The sequence below is a fragment of the Crotalus tigris genome, unplaced genomic scaffold (assembly GCF_016545835.1).
Source record: "Crotalus tigris isolate CLP2741 ecotype Arizona unplaced genomic scaffold, ASM1654583v1 scf7180000019068.10715455, whole genome shotgun sequence".
In the NCBI taxonomy this organism is placed as follows: Eukaryota; Metazoa; Chordata; class Lepidosauria; order Squamata; family Viperidae; genus Crotalus; species Crotalus tigris.
In genome coordinates this window covers 4,131,820-4,150,876 of record NW_024097358.1, presented here as the reverse complement: position 1 = coordinate 4,150,876, position 19,057 = coordinate 4,131,820, and the positions used below count along the sequence as shown (strand labels likewise).

The following is a 19,057-nucleotide window of genomic DNA, read 5'->3' as shown; positions in this document are numbered from 1 at the left end:
CCTGCTTGAGCAGGGGGCTGGACTAGAAGACCTCCAAGGTCCCTTCCAGCTCTATTCTATTCTATTCTATTCTATTCTATTCTATTCTATTCTATTCTATTCCATTCCATTCCATTCCATTCCATTCCATTCCATTCCATTTTTTCTATTCAATTCTATTCTATTCCATTCCATTTTTTCTATTCTATTCTATTCTATTCTATTCTATTCTATTCTATTCTATTCTATTCTATTCTATTCTATTCTATTCCATTCCATTCCATTCCATTCCCTTCTCTTTCCTTCCATTCCATTCCATTGTTTTCAGTGCTGTTGTAACTTTGAACGGTCATTAAATATGAATTGTTGCAAGTCGAGGATTTCCTTATGACTACATTTCAAAAAAAGTTCATTCCATAGTGTTCAGATATATTACCATTTCAGAGCAAATGGGATTCTACACCCTGAGTCTAGCTACAATCTTTAAAAGTATTTTAAGAAACGGAAAACATAATGTGACACAACAGTGTTTAATTAGATTTTTAGAGCAATACATTTACATAGGACAAGTCATAAAATAAATGGATGTTAATCTCAGTCTGTATCTGTGTGAGTGACACAAAGCAAACATTCCCAGACATTCAGATGGTTTCCTGCCCTTTTTTGGATGATTTATTTTCGCTCTTTTGACACTATTAGTCTCTGACTTGGATAACTTGAGGATAGAGCAGAAGGATAACATGGTGCTTCAATTATAAAACCATTTCCTTAAGCTAACGAGTACAAAATAACTCAAGAGGTAAAATTCAATCTATCACATTGAAACAGAAACACTCACTGGAACAAATTTCATCAGTTTAGGACTAATCAAATCAGGACTTCATTAATAAAAAAAAACGTGGGCTGAAATAACGATCTGAAAGGCTGATTTATCATTCTACAATGTTATCTTGCTCTCTCTTTTTTTTCAATAAGAAATTGAATCAAATTGAAACGGAATAGAATTTTTTTCTCCATCTGTCTAGTGAGGCTGAGGCATACTTACGATCCTATAAATCTTTCCAGGGTAGTTAGCTCAACTGAATTTGCTTCAAAGAAGATGCTTCAAGGGATATCGACCAGTGAGACTAAGACTCTGCCTCTTGTTCCAACCCCAAAAGTTGTGTTGATAGGACAGGATGCCAGAATGTTGAGATTTGCCCCATATTTCAGGCAAGTATAGATATGCTGATAATGCAGATCAGTGACCAGTTAAGTGTCACTTATCATTCAATAAGCCCCATAAAGTAAAAACAAAACAAAACAAAAAAAGCAAGCTAGTTCAGAGATCACTCAACATGCTGTTATAATACTTTTGGTTCAAGGTATTATAGGCTTATTTGTAAACAACCATTGGCTCCTGTTGACCTCTTTAGCCAATAATTGGTCAACTCTAGCCTACTTCTGTGACCATTACTTCGCATTACCAAAGATAACATACCAGAAATTAACCTGGAAAAACTGTAGGTGTAACTAATGATTCCTTCCTGGATCTAGCTTGAGAAAATAGATTGGCAAAAAAAAAAAAGGTAGCTACAGACAGATTACCTTCAAATCATACTATACAGTACATAGTAGAAGTGCTGACTGTATATTAAATTGTCAAGTTATTGCCGAGCGAGACATTTTCATTAAGGACTAAATTATTTTAACAAACAACTGAAGAAAAAAATTTTTCCCATAGAAATACTGATTCAGTTTCCATCACCATTCTTGCAAACGTTTCAATTTTCACCTTCCCCAAATCATGGTAATCACTGTGCTTATTTTAATGGTTAGAGCAACCGTATTAATCTGCCTAAGGCGTGGTATTTGTTCGGCCCTGGGCAGAGCAAATCATGAGAGATTACGACGCCACGGCTATTTCTTTTGGAACGTGATTGCCATTTGGATGGACCACCTGACTGACTTCTGGGGTCACCTCACGGAAGAATTTGTGGCCGCGTGAATCGGTGCTGACATAGGCATATTCTGGAGGAGAGGGGTAATTGGCTGGACAGATCTCTTTTTTCTTTGGGGTATAGTCCCTACGATACATGGTTTCATCCTCGAAACGTGCCGAACTGGACAAAGCCACCTTTGGAGGCTTGCAGCTTTGGGTTGGGATTAGACTGTGTGGCGTATAGTGAGATCGGAAGGTGGTGAGGTCTTCAAATTTACCTGTGGGCTTTGGGATTTCCTGGGGCTTTTTAATCATTTCTGGTGGATGGAGTTCCCAAGCTTGAAAGGAATCTCTCATAGTTGTCTTTCCTTGGAAGGGAAGGCCGCTTATTTTGCTCCTTTCCAGAGGTTTCATGAGGACCACTGGACTGACGATGTGAGGAGGATAATCCAGGCGGGATGTGGAATTCAGCTCCATGCTACCAGTAGGGGGAGCGTACTCCTTCGCTTTACGAAGCTCGGGTAAGGAAACTGCCCACGGCTGAAAGCGGTCGCGGAATTCTGTCATTCCCTCAAAATTGGATTTTGTTTCTATTTTGGTAGGCTCGGGCCTGAAGCTTTTCGGAAGATCGCCGGGAAGCCCCCTGAAATCGCTCTGGTGGGTGGTGATATTTTCAAAAGGCTGACTACTGGGCCGGTATGCCTCTTTTGACTTGTTCCACTTGGGTTCCAGCTGATGAGGAACATAATCGCGCCGATGACTCGTGTCGCCGACAAAAGGTTGGTCCGAAAGCGTGGTGGCGTCAGCAGGTTTAATGATCTTCTGGAGAGCAAGTTCCCGTGGAATAAAAGCATCTTGAGAGGTCGTGGCGTTTCCAAACTTTTCAGTGGGAGGCTGATAGCTGCGCTCCACTTTATAGGATGCCCTTTTTTCTATTTCCCAGGGTTTAAAATCAGCTTTAAGATAAAAAGAACGGAATGGTTACATTCGTGACAGAGGTTACTATAGTCTTCCCATGCGCCTCATCTAAGAGTAGACCAGGGATGAGCTTACAAAAGGTGAATGGAGAATGTGCCAAAATCATTGGTTCTGCCAGAACAGTGGTTCTCAACCTGTGGGTCGGGACCCCATTTGGGGTTGAATGACCATTTCACGGGGGTCGCCAAACCATGCTGTCCGCCATTTTTTTCCCTTTTCCCTAGCTGTCCTACTCCCTCTTATTGGTGGCCACACCCACTTGGGGGTCACCGCAACATGGGGAACTGTATTATGGGGTCACGGCATTAGAAAGGTTGAGAATCACTGTGCCAGAATTTACAGAGACATATTTGATTACTTCCACCCTATTTGACTACTAGGAGAACGTATGAATAAGGTATCTACAATATGTCACCTGATCTTAAAGGACTTTGCAGAAGAAATCCTGAGAATTACAATATTGTGCAAATGCCGAGTGCAGGGTTGTCCTGACGTGTCTAGATCCCGTAAAATATGCTTAACTAGGACCTAGCATTCATTAAGAGGACATGTTTATCAGATCGGCTTAAATCATTTTAGGTCATTACAGGGTACTTCCTTTATGAAGCTCAGGTAAGGAAACCGCCCACAGCTGGAAGCGATCTCAAAAATTCTGTGATTCCATCAAAATTTTTCGTTAAGTTCAGACTGGAAGCATTTTGGAAGATCATCAGGAACCCCCCTACAATCACACAGGTGGCTGATGAACATGCTTCCCAAAACTTGTTCCATCAAACACGCTTTGGGAAGCCTGTTTGATGGAACATGCTTCAGTTGATCAGCAGTATAGTTCTCTGGTGGTTTCAGAGAACTAAGACAACTAAACTAGGTTTTGGTCTGAGAGCCCAAATTAGACCTTAAATTTCCATGTGCTCTCAATAAGAAGCAACCTAGAACTAAGGAGAAACTTCCTGACAGTGAGAACAATTAACCAGTGGAACCACCTGCCTCCAGAAGCGGTGAATGCTCCAGCACTGGACGTTTTTAAGAAGAGACTGGACAGCCACCTGTCCAATATGGTGTAGGGTTTCCTGCCTGAGCAGGGGGTTGGACTCGATGACCTCCAAGGTCCCTTTATTATTATTATTCTTATTAAGAGTATCCACTGCTGATTAGACATCTTTCAGTTACAGGGAAATTATCAGGATGGCATTGCAACAACCAAGTCAGCATCTGCCTCACCAAAGCAGCTATTTGAAACCTCATCCATCATCCTTGGCCACTTTTTCTCCCCTTTGGTAAAAGTAATTGGCACTATTACCTTGGTAGGTTGGAATGGCATTCAGCTTGCATTTAGAAAGGTATTTCTTTTCTGCAGGTCTTACTAATATTACTGGCTCTATTTTGTGAGGGTTGAAATCCCTTCTGTAGGTGGTTGCCAGGTCAATTTCTCCAGCAATGGGCCTGTATTCCTCTTGTACACGCAGGGGTCGATATGTTATATCGTAGGGAAGGTAGTCCGATCTGGTAGGAAGACAGGAAAGGGGGGGGGGGAAACTCTGAGAAAGAAACCATTTAGCATTTAGTCAATAAATCAGTCTGACTAGTTGATATCTTTGGAGTGATTGAAATCGGGGCTCTAATTAAAATCTTCCCAGACTGGGGAAAGAAAACTGGTTGATTATGTCTTAAGATAAATAACTACAAAACATAAGGTAAGCCTGATTCTAAAAGGAACATTCCCCTTCCTCCCTCCCTCCCTCCCTCCCTTTCCTTTCTCCTTCTTCTTTCCTTTTCCTTTCTCCTTCCTTCTTTTCTTCCTTTCCTTTCCTTTCTCCTTCCTTCTTTCCTTCCTTTCCTTTCTCCTTCCTTCCTTCTTTCCTTTCCTTTCCTTTCCCTTCCTTCCTTTCCTTTCCCTTCCTTCTTTCCTTTCTTTTCCTTTCCCCTTCCTTCCTTCCTTCCTTCCTTCCTCCTTCTTTCCCTTTCCTTTCTCCTTCCTTCATTCCTTTGTTCCTTTCCTTTCTCCTTTCACCTTTCTTTCCTTCCTTTCCTTTCTCCTTCCTTCCTTCTTTCCTTTCCTTTCCTCCTTTCCTTTCTTTTTTCCTTCCTTCTGTCCTTCCTTCCTTCCTTCCTTCCTTCCTTCCTTCCTTCTTCCTCACAACAAATCCCTGCAGTTATCTGGGCAAGATTTCATAACAATTTTATTAAAGCTTAACAATACAAAGATAAAAAACTAAAACAAGCTAAGAAAAATACAAAAAGTTAAAAGAAAATTCAAAAAGTGCAGAAAAAAAGAACACCCCCCCATAAAAAAGGGACCTCCCCACTTCATCAAGACAAGTACAGTTTCAGTAACTTATCACCTTGTCTGACATTTTGACAAAAACTTTTCTTCCCATATCTCATCTCTTATCTATAAACAAATTATAAAGCCTCATCATTCAACGTTAATCAGCAAAAGTCCATTAAGAGTTACAGAAATAGCAACATATATATTTTAACCTTCATCAAGCTTTAGGGGAGAAGAAAGATTAATTCTCTTTTTTTAAAAAAAGAAAATTGTGATGGTGAAAAGGACATGAGGGATTTAGGAAAAGTTCCAGATAAAACGGTTGCAGAAAAGTTCCAGATAAAACATGGGCTGAAATAGGCTTGTCTTTTCTCCCAAAGTGTGTGTGAGTCTAATAATAATAATAATAATAATAATAATGATGATGATGATGATGATGATGATGTTGGAAGGGACCTTGGAGATCATCTAGTCCACCCCCCTGCTCAGGCAGGAAACCCTATACCATTTCAGACAAATGGCTGTCCAGTCTCTTCTTAAAAACGTCCAGTGTTGTAGCATTCACCGCTTCTGGAGGCAGGTAGTTCCACTGGTTAATTGTTCTAACTGTCAGGAAGTTTCTCCTTAGTTCTAGATTGCTTCTCTCCTTGATTAGTTTCCATCCGTTGCTTCTTGTCCTGCCTTCAGGCGCTTTGGAGAATAGCTTGACTCCCTCTTCTTTGGGGCAGCCCCTGAGATACCACAAAAAAGAGGGAGTGAAGCTATTTTAGTCACTTTGTGATTACTGGCAACTGTCTGGACAAGTCCCTGCAGTTTTCTTGGCAAGATTTCAGAAGTGATTTGCCTCCTTCTTAGGGAGCTTCTTTGGGAGAGAAAGAGGGGCTGGCCCAAGATCACCCAGCTGGCTTTATGCCTTAAGCACAAACAGAACTCACAGTCTTCTGGTTTTTAGCCTGGTACCTGAACCGTTATATTACACCACTACACCAAACTGGCTCTTTTTTTCTCTCTCCTACAGAGAGAGAATATTAACATTAAAGCACCACTCTTCTTCCTTTTTCCCGCAGGATTATTCCTTGAGTCACACGCAAAGTTTGCGATTTTCTTTTCTATCCACAAAACATGGAGGCAATCTCTGTTCAGACAGTCAAAGGTTGACTGTGTAATGATTTTGATTAAAGCTACAGGTGGTCCTCAGCTTATGACCGCAATGGAGCCCCAAATTTATGTCGTTGAGTGAGACATTTGTTAAGTGAGCTTTGCCCCATTTTTTTACGATTTTTCTCGCCACGCTGGTTAAGTGGATCGCTGCATTCTTCAATTAGTAGCCTGGTTGTTAAGTGAATCTGGCTTCCCCGTTGACTTTGCTTGTCAGAAAGGGGATGACAGGACCCTAGATCGCTGCGACCGTCATAAATGTGAGTCAGAGGTCAAGCATCCGAATGTGCATCACGTGACCATGGGGACGCTACAAAGGTTGTAAGTGTGAAAAATGGTCCTAAGTCACTTTTTTTCAGTGCCGTTGTAACTCGGAATGGTCACTAAATGAACTGTTGTAAGTCGAGGACCACCTGTACATCACAAGCTTACTTCAAAACAAAACTCAATAAGTTATCTTCTTTTTCTCTCCTATTTTCCTCCTCACCCTGATTTCCTGGGAATTCCCGTTTCTAATATTGTGCAATATTTACCTGAAAGTACTGAGGCCTTCCATCTTCCCTCCATGGCTCCGATATTCCTGTTTGGGCCTGAGGCTCTTGGGAGGAGGGGCATTGCTGTACAAGGGATATTTTTCCGTGTATTCCGTCATGAGGCTTGACCCTCTTCCATAGTCATAAATCCTTGTTGGATTATGAGGACAACGATGGCGTCTGGGATTGAAGAGCAACCAGGAAATTAAAAATAAAAAATTGAGACCATAATCAAAGATAATGCCAGTACTAACCAAGATCTGGAGATAGTGATTACTTCTTGAAATATTAAAAGGCAGCCTTGTTAACACTGTGCAAAGACTGCACATTTACCGATCAGATAAAATTACGTTTATCTTAGTTTGCTTCTTTTACAGACCCCCTTCGGGATGATTCGATTTAATGCAGTCTTTGCAGGGTATTCCCAATCTATAAATGAAGGAATTAAAAACAAAACATTTCTCATTACTCAGATAAAACTAATCCAAAGAAAACTACAACCTCCATTAGGACTTTAAGTTTTCTGACAGCTTATAATCAAAATGAATTCCTCAGGTCCCTAATTTGGATAAGAGGGAGAAAAAAAACCCATTTTCAGTAGAATTTACTGATACTCAAATGCATTTTACGGACATTCAATAGAGGTCGTAAAAAAAGAAATTACATTACAGAGATTAACCTGTCAGCAGCAAGTATTCAGTCTTCCACATTTTGCGAGATGAATATTAAAGATGGCATTCTCTTTAAGACGTTTCTTATCTACATCCAGAATTCAATCCAGGTAGGGTTAGGATCAAAGTCAAAGGAAGATGAAGGGGAACCTAAACTATCTCCTTAGCCTCACAGAGTTAAGCATAGGGCTAAAAAAAAGTGATATAGTAGCTTTTCATTGGATGCATAATTCTTTAAGGGCTTAGGACAGTCTTAATATCTTTTTTCCCACATATTTTATCCTCAAAGTAATGTTATGGAAGGAGGATAAAGAATGAGCTGGAAGACTGAGCTTGGGAGTTGAATGCCAATGTCTTAAGTCCCTGCCTAATTTGATGGCTGTACTGGCTTTTCAACAGGAGGGTGATCAACTGGGGTGATGACAGTTGACCATGTCAGGTTTGAGAGGTGTGATAGTGTAACCTCTGCTCTTGTCTTTATTTCATTTATCTTTGCCTCATGGGTCAGGAGTTGAGTAACTCTGAATGAGACATCCGATTATGCAGACCATGCCTGAAGATTCATGGCACCGTTAAGCCGGCCACAATTTGGATCCCACTGCAATTGGTTCTCCTGATTTTGATAGCTTATCTATGGTCACTGTTAGCTACAGTTACATTCATGGAAACAAGGGAAAACACTCAGTAAATCCCCTGTCATCAAAATGATCTCACCTCCTTGTAAGATTGCTTATTCCTCTAATTGTCAAGAGACGACTTACTGTTTGAGATGCGATGAATTGTGACATCAGAAGGAAGTCAACCAGTCACCATTCTCCCTGTTTCCTCTCCTTCTCTTGCCTTTCTCTTCCTCTCTTTCATTCTATACATTCTGTCAACTGTTTTTTTTTTTTCTTTCTGAAAGCGGTTTTTGGAAGTCTAAATCTCCTCTTCTTAGATCTCTATTATTCTCAACTGTCTAATGCTATAGAACAATTCAAAAACAGTAGTTTAATTTATCTTTTGTCTTCTTCCGTGGCACCAGTATAGTTACAATTACGTTTCAGTATGAATGGTACTTTAGGGTTCAAAAATGAATTGCTGTGTACAGTTTTGAAGGTTTGAAACCCTTCATATAGTTGTTTAGGATAATAGCAATTCATCTGGAAGTGGGAAACAGCCAACATGGCTTTGTTACAAGAAAACGTCTTTACTGCATTTAATTCTCTAGCAAGACTAATAAGACTATAGCATTTGTAGAGTCTTTTGTCCTTTAATTCATGCTTGCGGTCAATTTCTCCTGAGAACCAACTTAGAACTAAGGAGCAATTTCCTGACACAGAACAATTAATCAGCGAAATGGGTTGCCTTTAGAACCAGTTTTGGCATACTATGGTCACTGTCATGGCTTCCCCAGGGCGAATCTTGCGAATTGAAGATTGGAGATGACATCAAATCTCAGTTACAAATCTATAGCCTCCAACCGTTTTTTGGTTTTTTTGTTTTTCTTTTACTGTGCCTTCAAGTCAGTGTTGAGTCCCAGTTTTTTTAGAAGTGGTTTGCCATTACCTGTTTTCTAGGGCTGAGAGAGAGAACTGGCCCAAGGTCACCCAGCTGGCTTTGTGCCTATGGCAGTACAAGAACTCCCAGTCTCCCAGTTTCTAGCCTGATACCTTAACCCCTGCACGGCACTGGATCTCATAACCCCCAATACAGTTCTATACTTTTGAGTATCTTGCAGAAGGAGAGACATCTATCAAACTACTTTAAATGATAATATCACGAATCAGAAGTAGGTGCCCTTGAGTTCAGTTGGGATTACACAGACGTCTATTAAGTTGAGTATGTGTATCATCTACATGTGTACTTTTAGTTGTAAACTTAGAAAAATCACAACTGACTCAGTTGATTAGGACGGAAGCATTTCTCACAGAAAGAATGTCCCCGTGGGTATCTTTATGTACCTACAAAGATTAGTCTTAATCTTTATTAGGTGGCATTTATAATCATACACACACAACTGTAATCAGATGAAAGACTACAGTCCTCTTACCACTTACATGACTGCTTTTTACATTGTCCTATTTTTTTTTCCTTCTTCTTAGCAACTCTTAATTTGTGTATGGCTGAATTCCCAGGTAACAAATCCTAAGCAACAAGGTTCCCCATTGAAACAAATAGCGCAGCTATCAAAGCCTGGCGAATGCAATTAATGCCTAAATCAATACCGACTTGAGATTTTTATCAATTACAAAACTGTTGACAATGTTTATTCTGCAAATCATTTGTTGATCATCGTGGCTCACAAAGCTTTTGTTCTCTGGTATTTCATCCCAGAATCTGAACAAAAAACACTGTTTAATTTTAAGCTGTCTTGCCTCTTCCACTGTCATGTCATTCGATGTTTATATTGGCCATGATTCAAGGAGCTGAATCACATTGTAACTTGTTTTTAATGTTTTGCTTGCTTAAGTACTTGACTCCCATATCCCAACCTGTTGTTGAAACTTCCTTTGGGTTCCAAATGCAGCTAGCCATCACTTTAAATACAATGTGGGCTCTAAGATTCAAGGATTTGGGCTCCTAGCTCCAGTTCCAATAAATGGAAGGCTCAATTTCCTTCAAAATGAAAATGCAAGAATAATTCATAATTATTCTGAATTATTATTATTCATGCACATACTGAACATTGAAAAGGCAACTTTTAGAAACCATATTTTATAGAGCCTATTGAAAAATGAAAATACAATCAGAAAAGTTTGCAACTGGCTTTATGACAGTCTTATTCAGGTCACAACACATCTCTAGATCAAACACAATTTACTTCACTATATGTAAGAACAGTGTTTGAGAGGCATGGTGGCCTAGAGGTAAAGACCCTCGCCTCCCCACTCAGAAGGTTGAGACTTCAATCCTAGGCAGCGACAGATGTTTCTCTATCAGGGCACAAAGAGAAAATAGAGAACTCTGCATAGGTGTCAGGAAGCTCCATTCAGTTACCCTGACTCCACCCCAAATAAAGGGATTCAGAGTTTTAAAAAGAAAAAAAAATGTAAGAATAATGTTTAATGGTCCTCAGGGTAAAATTAAATATATGTTTGTTTGGATCTAATATATTTCTGTTGGAGATGTGAACGTAGAGACAGAAATTTAATTATTTCCCCTTTTGCTCGTATCTTGCTAGTATGTCTTTTCTAAAGCTAGTATTTATGCTGACATTTTGGCATTTTGGGGCCAATAAGCAACTCTGGTGAAGAGATTTTCATCTCTCAAACAATATTTTAGCTACTATTACGTCCATATACACATACATCAGTTGCTATGTGTTCTGTTTTGTTTTATTAAGTGTGCACAACATGCTGGAAAACAATAAGGATCAATTTATTGGGATTTCTCATCTTAGTGGCAGGTAGGCAAGCAAGCAAAAAAGGAACAACTCTAGATCTCAGCTACTAGCGATGAGGGATCTGCTCTGAAATCATAAGGCATGGGATGGATCTGCTGCTTGCTTCCCTAGTGACTCTGGGTCAGGGGTCCTCCAACTTGGCCCTTTTATGACTTGTGGACTTCAACTCCCAGAATTCCTCAGCCAGGCATGCTGGCTGAGGAATTCTGGGAGTTGAAGTCCAGAAGTCATCAAAGGGCCAAGGTTGAAGACCCCCTGCTTGTGGACTTCAACTCCCAGAATCTTGCCTGGCTGAGGAATTCTGGGAGTTGAAGTCCAGAAGTCATCAAAGGGCCAAGGTTGAAGACCCCCTGCTTGTGGACTTCAACTCCCAGAATTCCTCAGCCAGGCAAGCTGGCTGAGGAATTCTGGGAGTTGAAGTCCAGAAGTCATCAAAGGGCCAAGTTGGAAGACCCCTGCTCTGGGTAGTTGTTCCAATGAAGGAAGCAGGTAAGGAGGATAAAACGGGCACCATCTCCTTCCTATCTAAGCAACTTGGTGGAAGGGTCTTTTTTAAAAAAATCTCATTGTTATACCAGCATGCACAACAACCCCGTGGAGTAGGTCGGGCTGAAAGAGAAAAAAAAAGCGCGGACGGGGATTCCAAGACGCCTTGGCCCGCATGACACCCTTCCACCCCAGCAAGAACCCCATGGCGAGGGTCCTGCCGGGCAGACGCGTGTCGGGAACGCGCTACGTGTGAACGGCCCCAGCGCTCCCTGCGGCAAAGGCAAGGGAGGCGGTGAAGAAGCGGCGCTAAAAAAAAAACCCCGCTCCTCCTCGCCCCCTTCTTACCCGCAAGTGCAAATCTGGCACAGGCACCGCGGCTGCTTCATCGCGGCGTCTCCCCGCAGCTGCCTTCGCGGCCGCCCCTTCCTCCTCCTCCTCCTCGGTAACTAGGGAAGCGCCCCGTCGCTTAGCAACGCTCCTCGGGGCGGAGTCCCGGCCGGGGAAGCTCCGCCCCTCTCCTTCGAGTCACGCGGAGCGGCGGTCCAGAGCAACTTCCGGTTGGACTCCGGGAAAGGCGGTTATCGGGCGCCGCGGAGGTCAGTTCCCGACGGGGCGCAGGGCGGGGCTTCGCTTCCTTTTCAGGGGAGGCGAGCTGGTTGGGAAGCCGGGGCGTCTCTCGCCTTGCCCGGGAAAGCTGCGGGAGTTCCCTCCTTCCCCCGTGTCCCGCTGCCTCCCTTCGCTGGTGGGCTTATTGCGGGGTGTGTGTGTGTGTGTGTGTGAAAAATGAAGACCAGGAGCCCCTTTGGAGCCCCTCTGAGAAAAGATGGGGCGATACGCCAACTACTTTGGTATACTTTGGTGTGGTCCTCGACTTATGGCGAGCTGGTTGGGAAGCCGGGGCGTCCCTCGCCTTGCCCGGGAAAGCTGCGGGAGTTCCCTCCCTGCCTCCCCCCCCCCGTCCCGCTGCCTCCCTTCGCTGGTGGGCTTATTGCTCTGTGTGTGTGTGTGAAATGAAGACCAGGAGCCCCTTTGGAGCCCCTCTGAGAAAAGATGGGGCGATACGCCAACTACTTTGGTATACTTTGGTGTGGTCCTCGACTTATGGCCACAATGGAGCCCCAAATCTCCGTCCCTAACTGAGACAGTCGTTAAGCCAGCTTTTGCCCCGCTTTACGACCTTCCTCGCCGCAGTTGTGAATCTGTGCAGTTGTTAAGTGATTCTGGCTCCCCCCCCCCTTGACTTTGCCGGTCGGGAAAGGGGATCACGGGACTCTGCTGCCATCATAAGTAGGAACCGGTTGCCAAGCACCTGAATTACGACCAGGTGATCCTGGGGCTGCCCCAAAGGTCATGTGAATAATGGTCATAAGTCACTTTTTTCAGTGCTGTTGTAACTTTGGATGGTCACTAAATGAACTGTTGACTACCTGTAAGGCTATTCAGGAGAAAGGTGCAGATAGCGGAGGTTAAGTGAATTTGGCTTCCCCCTTGACATTTCTAGTCAGAAGGTCGGGACAGGGGATCCCCGTGACTCTGGGACACTGCCGTCATAAGTAAGAACCAGTTGCCAAGCAAGGTTGAGAACCACTGTTTTAGGTTAACTGTGCTTCAGGGCAAAACCAGATTCATTTTGTCATATACATTCCTTACCCATTTGGAAAGCTAAGAACTAGCTCATCTTGATATATAATAAGGGGCTTTTTTTTAATTGGCATCATCCTGTTTTCAATATGATATGCTTTTTGTTACAGTGAAACATCAAACCATGGTTCTTGCTAGTTCAAATAAAACAACTGGACTCCAGCAAAATACTGCCTGCATCAGGAATATTTGTATTCTGGCTCATGTAGACCATGGTAAGAGAAATAACCTCCACTCTAAAGAACAACTATTTGTGAATTATGGATATATTTAAGTTAATTTGTTTCAACAAGCAGTGTTTGTTTTTATTATATATATTGCTGATGTTACATGGATGTTGTGTCTCTAGAGAACTAGTGTACTATTTCAGAGACAGCCAGGCATAAAAGTAACTAATTGCCATATGGATGAAGTTTTTGTGGGTTTTTTGTTTTGTATTCTTTGCTACATATTTTCCAGTAGGCTGTAGAAGCAGGGTAGCTGTTCCTTATGGAGGATGCTTTCATTTTAATCCTTCACTGGACTTTTCTGGGCTAAAAAAAGAAAACTCCTTTCAACTCTATGATTCTGTAAAAAAAGTATTTTTCTGAGTTGTCGGGGGAAAAAAGTTTATAATGCTCCAGACTATTATAATCATATTTAGTGGAAATGGATGCAACTCCATTAGCTGGCATTTTGACTAGAGCTTAATCAGGAAAGTTGCATATTAAAATAGGAGTAAATAAGAGAGCCAGTTTGATATGGTAGCTAAGATGTTACGCTAGACACCAGGAGTCTGTGAATTCTAGTCCTCCCTTGGATGTGAAAGCCAGCTGGGTGACTCTGGATCAGCCGCTTTCTCTTTGCCCAACCCACTTTACAGGGTTGTTATGTGGAAAATAGGATCATTAAGTATGTATGCTACCTTGATCTGACCAAAAATAAAGGTGGGGTAAAAATCAAAATGGCATTAAATTGTTTTAACTCACTCACTCTCTCTCTCTCTCTCACACACACACACACACACACACACATACACACACACAAATTAAAACAATTTAATGCCATTTTGTTTCTTTGATTTTGATATATTACATATTTTTTTCTTTGATATATATATTTACTAGTATATTTTTCTTTATTTCTCTTTCTAGGTAAAACAACTTTAGCTGATTGTCTCATTTCTAGCAATGGAATAATATCTAGAAGATTGGCAGGAAAGGTGCTTTAATACCTATTCAATCTTTTATTTTAAATGTTAATGTTTTGTGATGAAAACCTGTAGAATGTATAGGAAAACACGTTTCCTGTTATTTTCATTCATACAGCTGAGATATTTGGATAGCCGAGAAGATGAGCAGGTCCGAGGTATCACGATGAAATCAAGTGCAATTTCATTGTTCTTTGTGAAAGGTAAAGTAATAGCCTCTGTGTGCATTTGAACTATAAAGTGTTGCATGATCCTAAAATAGCCTCACTGAAATTGGTCTTTAATTGGTCATTGTTTCCTACTATTATATGATCTGTTCAAATGAAACCACGAACTGTTATTGTTTAAAACCACAGATCAATCCTTAAAAAGATGAGCAGTGAAGAATAAAGATCAGGGTGAAAGTTTAAAGTTGCATAGTTACTGAAATACGAAAATACAAATTTGCACAAGCACAGAGAATATATATTTAATCCAAACCACTAACAAACTATAGTTGATTACCCAGCAGTAATGGGAAACTACTGACCGCAAACAGATACTTTAAATTTTCCAAAGTAGAAGAAAAAATATCTGAGCAGACACATTTGTCGGTTTAGCGGTGATTCATCTGCTCTCTGGCTTCACTTCCAAAAGACTTGTCTTTTAACTTTGTTCTTTCTTTGATTCTAGATAATCAGGAACACCTCATCAATCTTATAGACTCCCCTGGCCATGTGGATTTCTCTTCAGAAGTGTCCACAGCTGTCAGACTTTGTGATGGCTGCATCATTGTAATAGATGCTGTGGAAGGAGTCTGCTCACAGGTACTGGAAAACGCTTTTCACTGATAATAAAGTATTAAGAGTGGTCTTTCACATCTGTTGGATTTTAACACCATGAATTAAGGTAGGTTCTTGATCAAAATATGCTAAGCCGAAAAGCACAAATGTCTATACCCATATGCTTATAGGTGCCAATTTTAATAGCAATAGCACTTAGACTTATATACCATTCCACAGTCCTCTCTAAGCCATTTCCAGAGTCAGCCTATTGCCCCCAACAATCTGGGTCCTCATTTTACTGACCTCGGAAGGATTGAAGGCTGAGTCAACCTTGAGCTGGTCAGGATCGAACTACTCTCAGTCAGCAGAGTTAGCCTGCATTACTGCATTCTAACCACTGGGCCACCACGGCTTTAAAAGCAACCTGGTTGAAAGTGAAGGTTTAGGACAAGTGTGGGTGCACCTCTTTCAAGATGCTTCACCTTTTTCTCAGCTGACTCAGGAAAATAATGTATGGGGTTAAGAAACACTGATGGGAGCCAGTGCCCGCCCTGAGCCTCTTGCCATATCCTGGTGGCGTTTCCTTAACATATTTTCCTGGCATGGCACAGCTACGGTGTGAATTCCAGAAAAGAGGCACTGACAAATGACATCTGTGCCCATGTTCAATTCAGAGCATTGTTCAGTCTCAGACCCAAAGTGCCACAAATCCCTATTGGTGTGTTTTAACTTCACAACCTTCTGTGAACACGTTTTGTCTTTAGACACACGCAGTGTTACGTCAAGCTTGGCTGGAAAACATCCGTCCGGTCCTGGTGATTAATAAAATAGATCGTCTCATCTTGGAAGTGAAATTTACCCCTCAGGAAGCTTATTCTCACCTGAAGAACATCTTGGAACAGGTAAAGAGAGTATTGGAAGATGGGTGGGGGGGGGGACAGTATTTCCAGTACACATTAATGCAGATTGAATGGGTTGTTTTTTTGTATACAGGAGGTCCTAGACCAGGGGTTCTCAACCTTGGCAACTTTAAGACTTGTGGACTTCAATTCCCAGAATTCCTCAGCCAACAAAGCAAAACTTTGAATGGTCATTAAACAAATGGTTGTATGTTGAGGAGTATCTGAACATAATTTTGATAGCATAAGTGCTTTTATAATAGCTTTAATTCCTATCCTGGTAATTTTAATGTGTCATTTATGCTCGGGTTTTTCCTTTACTCTAAAGTTTCCTCCTTCCGTTATGTATTCAAGATGGACAGTGATTAATATTTATAGGTTACTTATATGTAAGGGTGTAGGTCTATACATACGTCGTGTATGGTATGTTTTTAAATGTGTGCTATGTATGTGTATACTTTGAGCGCGAGCAACTAAATTTCATTTTTAATGTGTGCCGTTGTGCCCCCAGGAAAAAAATGACAATAAAGGTTATCGAATCGAATCTAATCTTAATCTGTCTGTAAGGCACCAAAGCTGCAATGCCATACATAGAATAAGTGACTCAGTTTTGTTTTTAGGTGAATGCCATCACTGCTACCCTCTTCACCTCCCAAATCCTTGAAAAAAGAGCCGAGAAAGACGTGGATGTCCAGCTGAATTCTGATCCTACTAATGAGGACCAGGTGTATGACTGGAGTACAGGCTTGGAATACACAGACGATTCCCATCTTTATTTTTCACCAGATCAGGGGAATGTCCTGTTTGCCAGCGCCATTGACGGCTGGGGCTTTGGGTGAGTTGATACTGAATTGGATTTATTCGATTTCGTATCGTCTGCCATTCCAGAAGGCGGCTTACAAAACTCACCAAAAGGGTAAAACAGTTAAAAACCCAGGTAAAGAGGCAGTCTGGACTAAAATGAGATACAAATAGTACAACACTCCAACAGATTCCCCACTAAGCTAGATAACAACTAGATTAGCCTCGGACCTGGGACCAGAGCCAAGAGGAGGTGGAAGATACATGAAGATGGAAGGGTGTGTGTGTGTGTCTTGCTGAGCTCATGAGGACCCGCATTGTCTACTTATCACCAGCCCTGTCTGCACATCCAGACAATAGACAACACTACAGCAGCCAAATGTGCATGTGTGAAGTGGGGCAAGCTTTTGTGCCATTCACGTTAATAGATATCCTTTCAATAAAGTAACTGTTGAGAGTGTGCACTTATATGCTTACATTACGGTGGTACAATGGTTAGAATGCAGTGCTGCATGCTAATTCACTGCTCACTCCAGGAGTTCCATCCTGAGCGGCTCAAGGTTGACTCAGCCTTCCATCCTTCCAAGATCAGTAAAATGAGGACCCAGATAGTTGGGGGCAAATATGCTGACTCTGTAAACCGCTTAGAGAGGGCTGTAAAGCATTGTGAAGTGGCCTATAAGTCTAAGTGGTATTGCTATTGCCCTTCTCTCCCTCCCTCCCTCCCTTCCTTCCTTCCTTCCATAACTCTGCCAACTGCCAGCAGTTCGATCCTTACTGGCTCAAGGTTGACTCAGCCTTCCGTCCTTCTGAGGTCAGTAAAATGAGGACCCAGATCGTTGGGGGCAAATATGCTGACTCTAAACCGCTTAGAGAGGGCTGTAAAGCACTGTGAAATAGCCTATAAGTCTTAAGTGCTATTGCTATTATGTGAGTTCTCTGTAAAGTAGTTGTAACCCTACTTTTCAGTCACCTCAGAGAAGACGTGTACAGCTGATTAGGAAGGCTGTTTATTTAAATGCATTCCTCTAATGGCTTGTTTTGTGTTTGTTTCCCAGTATTGAACAGTTTGCGAAGCTATACAGCCAGAAGATGGGAATCAAACCATCCATATTATTGAAGACTCTCTGGGGAGATTATTATTTAAACATGAAAGCTAAGAGGATCATGAAAGTCGATCAGGTAAGATTGTGGGCATCCTGGCTGTTAAATGGGACTCTTGTTCTCACTTTTGGGGGGAGTAAAATGGTGTGGGCATCATTGCCCCTTTCTTAACTGAGTAAATTTGGCCATTCAGAAGCACACTGTCACCCAGATCCAATGCATGGGTGAGTGGCTACTGTTATTAATAGCGCTCAGAGAAACTGCAGGATCAGATATTTAATTGGTGGCATCAGGAGAAATATATTCAGCACCATAAATCAAAGGAAAGAACCTATCTATCACTATGGCTGGCTTTTTCCCCCCCTTTCAGGGAGATTTTCAAATGGAGAAATATTTGAAATCTGATTTTCCTAAATCTGATGTTGCTCAGTCCATTCTCTCACGTTACCATCACATTTTTCCCTCATGCATAAATCTGACCATAATGTTTTATTGCCATAACTTAGCAAAACTGGGGTTCAGTCCACCCCATTGTAGGTTCCACGTTTTGTATCGAGAGGATACAGGATATAGTCTTAAAGGGGGTGCCCTCCACAAGCTGTTTGTCCCCCATGAAGGCTTAGTGAATGACACTAAGGAGTGTAGCGGAGGAGTGGGACGAGAGGGTGGGTTTTACGATCTACATGTGTAAGATTCATGTAGATGGTATGTGTTGGTACATATATATGGCAGTAGAATTCCTGATGTATTATAAAGTCTGCTTTGTGTTTGTCTAATCTGATGTTCTCTTTCCAGCTGAAAGGGAAAAAGCCTCTGTTTGTGCAACTAGTGTTAGAAAACATATGGAGTCTCTACGAGGCAGTTACCAAGAGGTAAGAGATAAATTCTTTAATTGCATTTTCCTGGTTGAAAATATTAGATGCCTACATCACACATCACCCAAGTGATACATTTAACGAAGAGAAGGACGAGGAGGGGACATGATAGCACTGTTCCAATATCTGAGGGGCTGCCCCAAAGAAGAGGGAGTCAAGCTATTTTCCAAAGCGCCTGAAGGCAGGACAAGAAGCAAAGGATGGAAACTAGTCAAGGAGAGAAGCAACCTAGAACTAAGAAGAAACTTCCTGACAGTTAGAACAATTAGCCAGTGGAACAACCTGCCTCCAGAAGCAGTGAATGCTCCAACACTGGAAGTTTTTAAGAAGAGACTGGACAGCCATTTGTCTGAAATAATATAGGGTTTCCTGCCTGAGCAGGGGGTTGGACTAGATGACCT

The 19,057-nt window shown here is 41.7% G+C and overlaps 2 protein-coding genes across 5 annotated transcripts in view; one reads left to right on the top strand and one right to left on the bottom strand.

Moving 5' to 3' along the window:
• Positions 1-493: 493 nt before the first annotated feature.
• Positions 494-11,856, bottom strand: SAXO2 (stabilizer of axonemal microtubules 2). 2 transcript variants are annotated; one of them, XM_039358973.1, is made up of 5 exons: positions 11,729-11,812; positions 8,271-8,473; positions 6,839-7,018; positions 4,179-4,381; positions 494-2,856 (listed from the first exon to the last, which is right to left on the bottom strand). In XM_039358973.1, exons 3-5 carry the CDS (start codon positions 6,955-6,957, stop codon positions 1,865-1,867), a joined length of 1,314 nt encoding a protein of 437 aa, XP_039214907.1. In that variant the 5' UTR covers positions 6,958-7,018; positions 8,271-8,473; positions 11,729-11,812; the 3' UTR covers positions 494-1,864. The 2 variants fall into 2 exon arrangements, with proteins under 2 accessions (XP_039214907.1, XP_039214905.1); XM_039358971.1 differs by lacking the exon at positions 8,271-8,473 and having other exon boundaries at positions 11,729-11,856.
• A 59-nt stretch (positions 11,857-11,915) lies between these two features.
• Positions 11,916-19,057, top strand: part of EFL1 (elongation factor like GTPase 1) — a 50,716-nt gene continuing 43,574 nt past the window's right edge. Inside the window, exons 1-9 of one of the 3 annotated variants that reach the window (XM_039358969.1) lie at positions 11,916-11,979; positions 13,135-13,239; positions 14,158-14,225; positions 14,332-14,416; positions 14,886-15,019; positions 15,742-15,879; positions 16,497-16,711; positions 17,736-17,859; positions 18,577-18,653. In XM_039358969.1, coding sequence (XP_039214903.1) covers positions 13,149-13,239; positions 14,158-14,225; positions 14,332-14,416; positions 14,886-15,019; positions 15,742-15,879; positions 16,497-16,711; positions 17,736-17,859; positions 18,577-18,653 — 932 coding nt within the window. In that variant the 5' untranslated portion in view covers positions 11,916-11,979; positions 13,135-13,148. Of the gene's footprint in view, positions 11,980-12,036; positions 12,126-12,212; positions 12,232-13,134; positions 13,240-14,157; positions 14,226-14,331; positions 14,417-14,885; positions 15,020-15,741; positions 15,880-16,496; positions 16,712-17,735; positions 17,860-18,576; positions 18,654-19,057 lie in introns of those variants that run through there. The other 2 variants (XM_039358970.1, XM_039358968.1) reach the window with 2 other exon arrangements.

Bases quoted from the DNA above. Each gene is read 5' to 3' on its own strand.
- SAXO2 (XM_039358971.1), bottom strand. From the start codon at position 11,769: ATGAAGCAGCCGCGGTGCCTGTGCCAGATTTGCACTTGCGG. The intron at 7,019-11,728 runs GTAAGAAGGGGG...CTTCAATCCCAG, and splicing joins TGCCAGATTTGCACTTGCGG to ACGCCATCGTTGTCCTCATA. The intron at 2,857-4,178 runs GTAATAGTGCCA...TTTATCTTAAAG, and splicing joins TGCCATTCCAACCTACCAAG to CTGATTTTAAACCCTGGGAA.